Raw genomic sequence first — 13130 nt, 5'->3', positions numbered from 1 at the left:
CTCCACAACACTGCCACAATATCAAGCAAGGAAAACATTCAGGGACAAACACACATGGCGACAACAGAAATGTTTACTCCATGCTGTTTAATATAGGGGCTTTTGGTCTTTATTTATACAGTGTGGTGGGAGTGTGAATGGAGAAGTCATCTACTGATGTCTTTTACTGTACACACTACTATTGCCATTAAAATAGTTAATTTACAATACATTATCTGTAGCTATTAATGATGTCAGCTGAATTACTATACAAGGCATTGAATGTTCTTAATGGTAGGATGTTAAAAGACTTGGTATAACCTCTGTATATATTAATTATTACATTGTCTATGGAACGCATACTCAGACATTCAGACAGAGAGTAAAGCATAAAGTGACATTACACATCCAAATACAGACAGAAAAAGAAAAGCCAAACACCCAACCCCCCCACACCTCCTCCTGTCTTCCCCAACAAACATTCAGCATCATGTGTGTCTAAGGATATACGTAGTATATAATCAATCAGTCACTGCCACATACTGTACACTGACACAACCTCACACTACAGCAGGAAGTTCAGGTGTATTATAGGACAGAAACAGAAAAGAGAGGATCACTGCAGAGGTACAATGGCATTCTTTCAGGACAGTCACAGAGAAGCTGTGGGACACAGCTGTGTGAAGACAATGGCCTCCTTGGCACTGCAGTCTTGATAAAGTGCTGTATGGTAAAGACTGATTGGAGGAAAGTCGAATCAAAACTTTAAACTAATCAATCAATCAATCAATCACGCCCTGATGAATGTGAAGAGAAAATTATGGCCAGTTAGAATCCAGAACCAACAGACTGCACACCATAATATTAGAATGTGACCCAGTTAAACGGTAAAATGTAAAGGACAAAAAAAGTTAATTCACATATTAAATAACAGCAAGCCCAAAAGTCCAAAATCTGTAAGAACTGCAAGATGCACATCCGTTATTATGTTGGGAGCACAAAATAATAATGAAATTGAGGTTCGCATAAAAGATATTTACTGATAACCTGTGTGTAACTTGCATGTCCAAGATCCATTATGTGTGTGCACAAGTTATCTTGTGCGCAAAGGAGTTATTTTATTTCTATGTGAAAAAGATAACTTCTGTGCACAAGATACTGTTTATCTTACACAAACAAGATAACACCTCGTGCAAAAGATGTTAAACAACTTGTAGGAACAAGATAATGATGTGTAAGCAAACAATATTACATCACTTCTGTGTTACTTGTAACTGATAACTAGCGCTCATGAGTTAAAACTTGTGACCACTTTGAACAAGTTCACCCTGTGTGTAGAAGCTACACAGAGATTCACAACATTCATTATTATCTGGTGATCACCAAATGCACGTTTAAAACTCGTGTGCAAAAGATATTAAATGGTAAATTTTATGCACAAGACAGTTTGTGAATCTGATATGAACAACAAAATAACTTGTGAGGACAAGATAATATGTGCCAAAAAAAAGTTGTACAAACCAGATAATGTGTAAAAGGTCAATATCTATCTTATTAATTCATATTTATAAATCAAGATATGGATCTCATGCACACAAGTTCCATGTTGTGCAAAAAAGTTACTAAATTTACTCATATGTACAAGATCTGTTAGAGATCCGAGATCCAGATCTTGTGCACACAAGATGGGGAAAAAAAGGAATAAATACATTTTTCAGGACTTAGGGTTAGCACAATAACAAACAATAACAAACAATAACAAACAGTAACAAACCCAAATTTCAGTAATCAGTACATTACTTTACAGTAAGAGGTTTGATCAAATAAGTCAAACACTTCACACACGAGAACATAATGCAGCTTAAGTATAGACTTGTGCATAGAGGTAAATTAAGATGGTTGAGATGATTCCTGAAACCCACAACAAACCTGAACTCCTAAACATACAAGTTCACTAAGTCTACCCTTTCTTTTCCTCTGATAAAACAGCCTGTGTTTAGAAGGAGAGTCTGAGTCTGTCTGACTCAAATCAAAGTACACTGCTGATATACAACAGGAATCATTCTCATGCCTTTCATCATTAGAGATTCTGTGACACAATTCACTAATATTGAGAGGATGCTGCCTCCCACATTCTTACACCTGTTCCCTCACAGGATTATATGGCTTTTTGTAAAACATGAAATAGTGTTTTAGCTTTTAGCTTTAGCTAACCCACTTTAGCCGAGCGTTTCATTCAGTCGGAGGATGGCGACACATGATAACGACTGATGCTGAGGATGAAATGTGGGAGAGTGACAGTGGACTGACTGTGTGTCTCTAAGGCATTCATTCAATCTTTTCATGGATCTCAGTGGCCGCTGCATTTGTGGCTCCTTCAGATCACTGAAGTGAAAAGCGAACACAGACAGGGATTGTCATCATTGTCACTGATGTCTGACACTTACACAGTTTGACAATGTAGGAGAAACACCGCTCATGCTCTACCAGTGTGTGATTCAACAACAGCATTAAGACAGAAATGTCCATTATTTAAGTGAGTTTGTCTGGACTGTAGATACATATGGACAAATATAAGGAGCTTAGATCAGTAGCGCTTCTCATGGATGAAAGGCAGCTGCTCTGAAGCGTTCACAGAAACAGTGGCAATGAAACGTCTGCATTTCATTTTTGCCTTCATTATCATCAGCACTAAGTCAAATTTGAGTGACTCTACAGACCAAGAGAACAACTGGTCAGAACTCAGTGGACACACAACTTTGGGTACTCATACAATCTCGACTTCAAGTAACTGCTTAAAATTCATAAAGTGAACAATAGTGCAAAATATGTCAAAAAAACAACCAAAAAACAACATGATTCATGCTGCTTATTTCTTCACCAAAGAATTAAACAGTTCAGTTGGTGTCAGAATATTTTTGCAGGTTGTGTCCGGGTGTTTCTCGATCCACAGCTGGCTCATGAGTCTCTGACAGTCAGAAACGTTTTCATTTTACAGTTGCAGGCTCCTCATTTTGCCCGTGTTACAGATAGAGGAAAACCTCTGCACAAGATCAGCAAGTTAACTGATCAACTGTTGACTGATGTCACCTTCATCAAAGTCCTCTCATAGTACACACATTCACACAAAGAAAGCACCCTGATTCTAAATATGATCACAACCCAGATTCCTTACTGATTTACAGTGTCATGTAACATGTAGTACTCCATGTCTACAGATGCTTCGCTGAGTAATCTGTTAAACAAACAAAGCTGATTTATTTGCAGTGACTACGTCTAGTACAGTGGACTTGAAATACACACTACCAGAGTGACAGTTAGACTACACCACAGTATTAAAGTTAGCAGAAATATACAGCACAGAGCACAGACTGAGTACAGCTCACTTCATTCAGATCAACATCAGTGTCAAACTGAGCCAGTGAGTATCTACAAACAAGGGTCTGATCATTATATGACCTTCCTATTAGATCTGATGAATTAACAAGATTTTCTGTGTGTTATGCGAAATGAAAGTAACCCAAACTGAGTTCAGTCATTTTCAAGTAATTCAATAGTTCAGCTGAGTTTGTGTCAAATGCAGCTTCAGGGTAAAAGGACCAACCATATAACTGAGTACACCACCCTAAAACTCTACTGCCATAGCATGGAACCCAAGAACACAGGCTGTATCACAAACACAAACAAAATGGCTGAGTGGTGTTGCTAAAGGTAAAAATAGCTCCAGCACCCTAACCCCGAAAAACCACAACTTATCATTTTTACATTTAGGTTTTTGTGCTGATTAAATAGACAAGATATGTGATGTTAGTTAGTGAGCTTTAGAGCTGAGCCAGGCTAGCTGTTTCCCCCTGCCTCCAGTCTTATTCAGCATGCTGCTAGCGGGAGTGGGACTGAAATCAATCATCTAACTGTTCAAGAAAACAAGTATTCTTATTTCACAAAATGTCAAACTATTCCTTTAAAGTTTGAGATAAACAGTGTAGAAAATACGTTGGCTGTGGCTGCACAGCCAAAGGCCCAAGGGATGCCTTGTGTAGATAATATTAAAGGAAATCTCATTATGAGGTTTGCTGCCAATAATCAACTGGGGACCAACTTTGTACATTCACTGAAACTGAGTTTGAGCTTTTGTTTGATTTCTCATCATATATATATGCATATATATGCATCATATATTCTCAGAGCAGAGACACAGCACACACAGAGAGCCAGGTGGAGACACCAGCTCTCATTCATATTCTATGACAATTTTGTATCACAACATCAGCTCTGAAGAGCTCTCTCTCTGGAATTTAACAAACAAACAAAATTGAGTGATTGTCAGATGTAGGAGTTTTTTCTTTTTTTTTTTTTTTTTAAAGAGATTTTAACGTGTGTGATCTGCAGTGAAGTAGTTTTAGTTCTTTCACAGCACAGTCTTACTAAAGACTGGGTCACAACACTAACAATAAAGGAATAGTCTTGGGAAAAGCACTTATTTACTTTCTTATCAAGCCTTAGATGTCTGACGATTAAAAATAATCACTCTACCAGCACCTCTAAGAAGTAGTTTCAGCACGTAACTTGGTCTGTCGTTTCTGTTTGTGTATGGATTAAAAAGGCAATACTTAAATTCTAAAATGCTGATACACTGGTAGGTTTTCAGTTTTTTTTTTTAAATCTCTGCACAGCTGTATCTCCCTTCTTTGCAGTCTGCATGCTAAGTTAAGCTAATCTCATGGCTCCAGCTTTGTATGAGCTCACTAAAGATAATTTAACAGCATCCATGTGGTTAATTGTGAAAAAGCTCAAATGCAAGACAGCTGGCCAAACTCGCTGATCAGGCTTTAGCCCAGAGAAGAAAAATGCAGACCCTCATTCAATGAATGACCATGCAGCCGTGGTGCCAACACAGAGGGCTGCAGAAAAACAATGCAGGCTCATCTTGACAAGAGGTCTAGTCTGACTCAACTTTTGCTGGACTACAGAGTGACATCATCCAGCAAGGTGCTGCACTATTCACATACTTGCAAACACACATTTCTGGTAAATTACTTTTTTAAAAGAACGCTGTATTTCTACAGTTTTTCTTGCAGTCGTGACAAAAGCCTTTCCAGTGTTCTAAAATCCAGTCTCAGAGTATTATAAACCTCTGTGCAGTGTTTTGTTGTCCTTGAAACTCTTGGATCTATTACTCTAACCGGTGTTGTGTGGAAGTCTGTCCCCTGGCTTGGGGTTAGAGCTTTGGTTAGGTGCAGTAGAAATAACTGGCGTTAGTGTAAGGCTGGGGTCACGTTAAGCATCTAAGAAGCTGGTTGGGGACAGAGATAAAGTCAGACTCGGGTTAAGGAGAAAAGCATTCTGTCCAGGAAACAGACATCAACTCAGCACCGGAGTTTTTGCCTCACCAATGTCTGAAACAGCGCGTCGTCCCCACCAACACACGTTCAGTCTGAGTGCCCTCTTCATGGCTTCATGCCGTGACCACCCTCAAACTGAACATCATCTTCACGGAAATTCAGCACAACTATAAAATAACTTGGAGGCAACCAATTTGGTATTAAAACTGGACTTTAAGGGTCCCTATTTTCATAAACAGAAACAATGATGAAGTCGTACACAGTGAGTATGACTGCCCGCCAACAGCTGACTACCGCCTCCACCATTAGAATCAACCTGAGTTCTGTGTCTACGTTGTCATGTCTTGACATAACAGATACGCTCCATGTTTTCAGACTCAAAGACTCAAAGAAAAGGCCAAACTTTCTGCAGTGATAGGAAATGTGTAAATTCTGAACTAGGGTGGATTTTCCCTCACTGGCCTATGAGCAGAGTGTAGCTCGTCTACTGCAGACAAGACCATTAGGTTATACATGTACACGTACACATACATACATTGTATACATACACATACCATATTTCATGTACACACTCATCAACACATGATCATTTTAACATGCCAGAAGTGAGTCAGACTAGTAGGGTTGACAGATCAATGTGTTTTGAACATTTTCCCTGCACTTAAAAACAAAACAATCTGTGTCAAACATCCAAGCATAGATCATTCATTTCAGTCAGCTCATTCAGTTTTGCACAAATCAGTAGTGTTAGCAGACATCTTGGTGGCAACAGCAGGAACTAGTGGGTGAGAGTCAATAAGGAGCAGGACCAAACACAACAGTTTACAGGTCAGAGATCTCGGTCATGAACACATTTTTAGATTTCCTGTTCCTGATGCTCCCCTCAGCTATTAACCTGAGAAATGCAGGACAGGAAGTTCTTTCTCTTCCTCTCCTTACATTACAGGTATTTTTTGATAAGCTAAGGACCCAGACCCATACAGGAGAGGTTGTAGTTAAAGACCACTGAGGTCCCGAACAGTCTCCTTTATATCTGTGATCCGCCCATGTCTCCCCCGCCCGCGGGGTAATGCCTCAATCCACCTCCCCTTCGCAGTGAGTGCAGCGCCACAGTGCAGCAGCCTCGCAGCAGTGACCCTATATGATACATGGGCTGTCCATCACGGACAGGACCACGACAGAGCCAAGCAACAGTTGGTACCACAGGGATGGCCACTGCAAGCAGATCAACTAGGAAGTGACGACTCCAGTAACTTTTCTGAATTGTCCCAGAGTCGGGCGAATCTCCCTCCTCTGCTGCAGCGCCCCCTGCAGCACCTTGTTCTTTAGTTTCACCCTCATCATTGTCCTCATCGTGCACCTCCACTACAGTGACACCAGCTATCTCCTCATGGGAACTAGATCTCCTTGGCTGGGAGGTATGAGGCTGTTCTACACCTGGTGACAATCCTGAGCAACTTGGACTCACCTCTCCTGTCTCTACCTGAGCTGATCCTGCTGATGGACCAACTTCCTCTATGCTAAGGTTTTTCAGTGTTGTCCCATCCTGCCTACTTTCTCCACAGCATCCTCCAAACTTAAGCTCACCCGGCATCCCTGCTAAGTCGCACAGTTTTTCTGGTGCTGCCTCCTCCACTGCACCCTGTCCTTCCACTTCAGTCCCTACAACCGAGGCCACCTGACTCTGCTGCTCTTCATCCTCCAGTCTGATCACTGGTGTTTCATCCTGTTTTTCTGGTGTAGCAGCTTCTTTCTCTCTGTTTTCTCTCTCCTGCTTTTCCTCCTCCTCCACTCCCTCCTTTCCCACAGACAGAGGACTCTCCATTGAACACGCCACAGTTGCAGACCGTGGTAAGGGAGGGACCAGAGGTGTTTTGGAGACCGGGATTGGCTCTGTGGCTGTACTCATGACTGTTGCTGTGGTTACTGAAGTTGTGGTGGTGATGGAGTCCAGCTCCTCCTCCCCTTCATCAGACATCCAGGTGGAGGTGGGGCTGCAGCCCTGAGAGCGGAAAGTGCGTTGCTCTGCGATGGTGTCCAGATCAGAGGGGTATCCTGCTGCAGGGACGGGGCAGCTTTCAGTCTGAATGCCTGTCTCCCGCAGGGGATGCAGGTAGAGATGGTGGTGGGACAGGCAGGGGTGGCTCATACAGCTCATTCCACCCAAGCCACAATGAAAGGGCGCCATACGCTCACCTGTGCACAGCTTCTCATAGGTGGAGGAGTGTGGCATAGTGTGGGGCACAGAGTGGGACAAACTGTGAGGGAACGAGTGAGGTAAGGTATGGGAGTAGGTATGAGGCAGAGAGTTGGGCAGAGAGTGGGGGAGAGAGTTGGAGAAGGTCTGGTAGGAGTTGAGTAAAGATGCAGTTTCCTCAGAGAGGAAGGCGGCCTCCAGCAGCAGGTCAGCCCGGCTTGGGACAGTGCTCTCCCCGCCGCACACAAAGCCACTGTCTTGGGTGCCGTCACCTGACAGACAAGGAAAGTCCTGCCCGTTACCGTTCTGGTCTGCTAACGCCTGATCAGTTAGCTTAGTGTAGGTGGAACTCCGGGTCAGGGAACGAGCTGGGGACCCATCGCAAGAGCAAGACCCCCTCCCTCCCACTGTTGGTCTGGGTATTCCCCCTGGACTTCCCCCTGACACCGACGCTGGTGCCGAACCGCCAACACGGGTCCGACAGCCTGGTATGGCTTCCCCCTCTTTGGCTAATCCAGCCTGGGCTAACTCCATACTGAGCAAAAGGTTCTCCAGCTTGTGGTTCTGAGTATTGATGTCCTGGAAGTACTTCTGGACCCCTGCGTCCCCACTGAGTCCCCCAGCTTCACTGAGCCTGGCACGGACAGTGTCAACAGCCTGTTTGAGCTGCTGGATCTCCTGCCGGGCCTCCTTCAGGGCCAGCTGAGCCTCCACACGGTGACACTCCTCCTCAACCCAGTCCTCCTGCATCCTGTAAAGCTGGCCTCTCAACTCATCAATCTCTGTGTCCCTGAGAGGGTGAAAATGGACGAGAGATGGGAGCAAGAACAAACAGAAGAGATCATAGAGTAAGAGCTCACTCTCTGACCAATTTTGATCATCTCTATTCCTATCTCAGTATCTCACCTGTCTTGCAGTGTGTTGATGGTTTCTTTTAGCCTGGCCCGCAGGTGTCGGATACACACCTCCTTCTGCTGTAGGGGTGTGAGGTACTGCTCTGGTGGAGGAGGCCGAATACCATGGTTGTCTGTACATGACGTGTATTTCTGGTGACGTCTAGGATACACAGGATAGGATTTTTTGGCATGTCTAGTAGTTAACTACTACTATTGTTTTATTGATATCACTTTACATCTTTACATGGAATCTGCATTATGCTATGTTCTCCTGTCCCTGTTCTCGTGATTGATTTTTTCGCCACTTGAGGGCAGAAAAATGAGCTGTAAACACAACACTGACTTTTTATCACCTTACAGAACATAGACCTGAAATGGTCAACATGTTAGCTAAAGGTAGCTTGTTTATATATTAATCAAACAGAGAGTTGACAAAGCCAGTGTTCACTCTCTTGTTAGCAATGTTTTGGTCTTCACCAGCTCCTGAGGGAAATATCTGGCTCTTAAGGAGGCTTTGGTGCTGGTCAGGTAGTACAGACACTACAACTCTCTGTAAAGGTAAGAAGAACAGCAGAGCCTGAAGATATTACATTGTGACTTCATCACTATGAGTGAACAACTTTTAGGACATGGGGTAAAATAATTTTGCTTGTGAGATATAATCACTAAAACTGAAGCCTGATTCTAGGTCTCTGAATTGCTGCCCATGTCTTTTTCAGCAATTTAGATAATGAAGTGAGAATGAAATAGCAGTTCCACCTCATTATCAGGCTAATAAAGCTGCAAGAGGATAGAAATACATGTTTTAAACATATTAAGTTCAGATTTTCAGTAAGGTGAGAATATCACACACAGATCCTACAGATCCTATCTGTAATGTTCACTTGAAATGATTCAATCAATCACGCAAGGGAGGGTATTAGACAAGAGCAAGTGTCTGAATCTCTCACCCTTTGGTGGGGCTGCAGTCGCTGCCTTTACAAGAGCCAGAGTTGCTGCTGCTGCTGAGGGAGGCATTGCCATAGGGATCTCTATTACTGGGCGTGGCCGGTGTCCGCCTGGTCCAAATTAAGAGGAGACATGTTAATCTGTTCCTGATAATGCCATGAAACCAGACTATACTTAGGTGTCAGTGGTTTCTGTGATCTGTTGAGCAAAGCCACTATGACACTGTCCAAAAACACAAATTAAAGTAAACATGGATGGAGCAAACTTCAGTCCAGGTCCACTAACATGCCAGTACAACACAGAAATGCACAAATATACACAGACACATTACAAATACAGAGACCAAAGCCACTGCCAACAGACAGTTTCGCCTGAGAAACAGGGACACACACTCCTTTGGGCACTGACAGTGATGTTGCAGTTTTTCAGAAGGGGAATGTGCTCTGCAAAGATGAAAACCAAACCAAATATCAAAACAAACTAAAAGAAGCATTCCTCAAAAAAAAAAAAAAAAAAAAAAAAAAAAAAAGTGATGGTAGCTTTCACTAGAGAGTATGTAAAAAAGAAAAGAGAACAAACAGAAAGGAAGTAGAGAGTAATAGGTCAGACTAGACATGATGCTATGGAAATAATTCTCTCATGTTTTCCACAACGATAACATCATGGAACATTCACAACAGTGCAAAGGGTCTCATCATTCCCATGCCTCAGAGGATCAACACTGACTGGGAGTAAACAGGAGGGACTCAGGACAGACCGAGAACGAGGGGTGGAGGGAGAGTTTGTGGCACGGCTGTGGCGGTCTGGAGACTTGGTGGGAGTGTATCCTTTAGTTGGCGACTTGGTCGATGCGTAGCCTTTAGTCGGGCGCATTGAGACCATATAGCCTGTCTCCATGGGAACGTAGTCTAGCTCTATGAACCTGCAGTAGTCAAACCTGACCAGGCAGAGACAACAGGGTGTTAAATCACAGAGGACAGCAGAGGACGACACCTGTGCAACGATACAATGTGCATGTTACAAAGGTGCACACCGTGCTGTTGAGGTGAGGCTGTGAAGCTGTCTGGCATTTAGCATGTTATAGGATTCACCCACTTCATTCAAAGTCTGAGCAGCAGGCAGCGCAGATGCCAATTATCACCAAGCACTCAAACCCTAAAGAGGGCTGAGAGATAACTCTCTGGAAGCTTTACAAGAGGAAAGACAGATAACCCTGCTTTCATAGTTGAGGATGCTTTGACTTCCAATATGAAACATGTATGAGTATACATGAAGTCAACTGCAGCTATGAGGCCTGGCATAGAAGACAAAGTAATGCTCTGCATCCTGAAGCATAATTCACAAGAGATAAAATGTTCTGAGACTCTAATTATCAGAGCGGCTCTGGAGCAGTGGCAACTGCCTTAGCATTTATTTTCAGTGCGTCATCGTCCAGAGCATGTCACTTCAAACAAGCTTCCACACAAATCCCTACACTGAACAAATGCGATTTAAAAATTAGGTGGAAAAAAATCAAACACAAATTCAACCTCTGATACACCCAATACACCTCAAATTACTGTCCAAACGTGACAGTACAATATCTCTTTTTAGTCATATTTGCTTGCTAAAATCTGGACTATTAAAGGACACAAATGTCAGTTTAGTTGTTATAATGATGTCAGATTAAGACAGCTGTGATATGATGAAGACCAGTCTTTCTCTCCACATACCACCAGGACAGATTCTTCCTGCTTCTGTAGAGTAACCATTGCTGAAAATATCTATTATGAAATTGTTCTCTGTTCTTCCCCAGCCCGTAATATGGACAACCTCACCTGCACTGTGAGGGCAGATTATAATTTATATCTTATGATAACATTTTGGGAAATATGCTTATTTGCCTTGGTGCCAAGAGTTAAGATGAGAAGATCCACAAAACAAGCTAGAGCCAGGAAGGCTTGTTTGGCTGAGCATAAAGACTGGAATCAGGGGGAAACAGCTGTCTCACTCCACAGTGAGGTTGCCAGGCAACTAGTGTAAACTCCAGGATGCCACCATATCCTGTGAAAAATAGAGAGAAATGCTGTTTTTGTTGTTTTTAGACAGCAGAGATTACAGCAGGAATATAATGAGAATAGATGAATATGGAGTTTATTTAAAGTAACTTTACTACTTTGTTGAAAAGGTCTGAAAGTACTGTTATGGATTTAGAATATAGAACACAATTCACTTTTTCTGAAATACAAATGAAAGAAAAGCAAGTGGAGCAGAGGCTAGCCTAGACATGACATAGTCTCTCTGTTGACCTTATATGGCCACTAGCGGTTTCCGGTCTTTGTGCTAGGTTAAGATAAATACAGCTTCAAGCTTCATACTGAATGTTCGCATTAGATGAGACTGATATGGATCTTCTAATCCAACTCTTTGCAAGAAAGTAAACAGATTCCAAACTACTCCTTAAAACTAATCCTTGCCAGACAGCGGCAAGACTCACAGTTGAGACCATGTAAAACCACATATATCATCCAAATAATGATGTTGGAAAAAAGTCAAATAAATACAGATTTCCACCTTTAATTATTGCTACTATACAGTTGTTGAGTATCACAGTTCTATCAGTGGTAGCCAGGACAAGGAAGGGTGATCTGTGATGGGCAACTTCAGTCAAGACATTCCTTGCTGATGATAACAATGTAATGTTTTAGAATCAGTGATATTGCATGACACCTAATGAATGTTAACCTGTTCCTTCAAAGGGACATGACTGTTGCCCAATCACTGGCCTCCACAGATGGAGGAGGGAACAAGCAGGGCCAATCAGAGCAGCCATGAAGGATTTACACACAGGACACGATAACTCCTCAAAAACCCAAAACATGCAAATAGTGTTGTACTCCAACCCACACAAATGTTGTTATATTGGACACACTAACACAAAGAAATGTGATTCTGACTTATCTGTGATAACATACACGGTACATCTCTTTTTTGTGCTACCACTTCTTCCCCAAGTTTCTTGCATGAGCTGTCCTGAGTAGACGTGTCCTGTGTGATACAGTGAGGGAGGAGGCCAGATATTGACTACTCAGTGGTTCTTTGAAGATCAATATATGACAAAAGCCAAGACATAAACAGAGCATAAACAGGCAGGGGAAGCAGCTAAAGCAGTGAGCCTGGAAAAGGACAGAATACACAGTACAACAGTGTTAAAAGCTTGACAGTCTGTCCCATCCATCTTCTGGGATGGAACCTGTGTCTGGACTGTGGGTGGAGGGGGATGGTCTGGTGGACGTAGTGGCTGGCTGTAGGCTGTAGCAATGTGAATGTTTCCCAGGAGTCAGGTGTTGGTTAGTGTGAGTGGGTGGATTTCAGAAAAATTCCTTTACACTGTGTTTCTGTGGTTTGTTTCTGGTGCAGACAGAGACTTTGCTCATGAAGTACTCTAGGTACTTTAAATAAACCATTTTCAAATAGTCCAAATAGCACCGTCTCATTTCAGGCAATGTCAGTGTCTCATCAGCTCTCTGCTGTGGAATGGTGGTGCTGTTGATTGAGTAGCTGTGGTGAACCAGTGATCACTTGTGATCACAGTATGTGTCCACAGAACAACAGAGCTATTTCTAACGTGCATGTAGCCGCTAAACACAACTTCATGCTATGAAAAAATAAATAAAACCAGGACAACAAATGGTGTTATAAATCCTCCAATTTTACAAATTTACCTAGTGATACTACAGTACATAAGACTTTGCCTTGTTTTGTCCCACAACATCAGTGGACTCAGAC

At 42.5% G+C, this 13130-nt stretch overlaps 1 protein-coding gene across 4 annotated transcripts in view; it reads right to left on the bottom strand.

The window, feature by feature from the left end:
• Positions 1-70: 70 nt before the first annotated feature.
• Positions 71-13130, bottom strand: part of snphb (syntaphilin b) — a 30451-nt gene continuing 17391 nt past the window's right edge. For 2 of the 4 annotated variants that reach the window (XM_018679067.2, XM_051071031.1), the window contains exons 3-6: positions 10120-10299; positions 9365-9472; positions 8425-8574; positions 71-8308 (exon numbers count right to left, since the gene is read on the bottom strand). In XM_018679067.2, the coding sequence (XP_018534583.1) occupies positions 6349-8308; positions 8425-8574; positions 9365-9472; positions 10120-10299 (2398 nt within the window). In that variant the 3' untranslated portion in view covers positions 71-6348. Of the gene's footprint in view, positions 8309-8424; positions 8575-9364; positions 9473-10119; positions 10300-12316; positions 12390-13130 lie in introns of all 4 variants that reach the window. The other 2 variants (XM_018679076.2, XM_018679097.2) reach the window with 2 other exon arrangements.

The sequence above is a fragment of the Lates calcarifer genome, linkage group LG6 (genome assembly GCF_001640805.2).
Source record: "Lates calcarifer isolate ASB-BC8 linkage group LG6, TLL_Latcal_v3, whole genome shotgun sequence".
Lineage (NCBI taxonomy): Eukaryota > Metazoa > Chordata > Actinopteri > Centropomidae > Lates > Lates calcarifer.
Note: the sequence above shows the minus strand (reverse complement) of the source record. Positions and strands in the feature narration are given on the sequence as shown.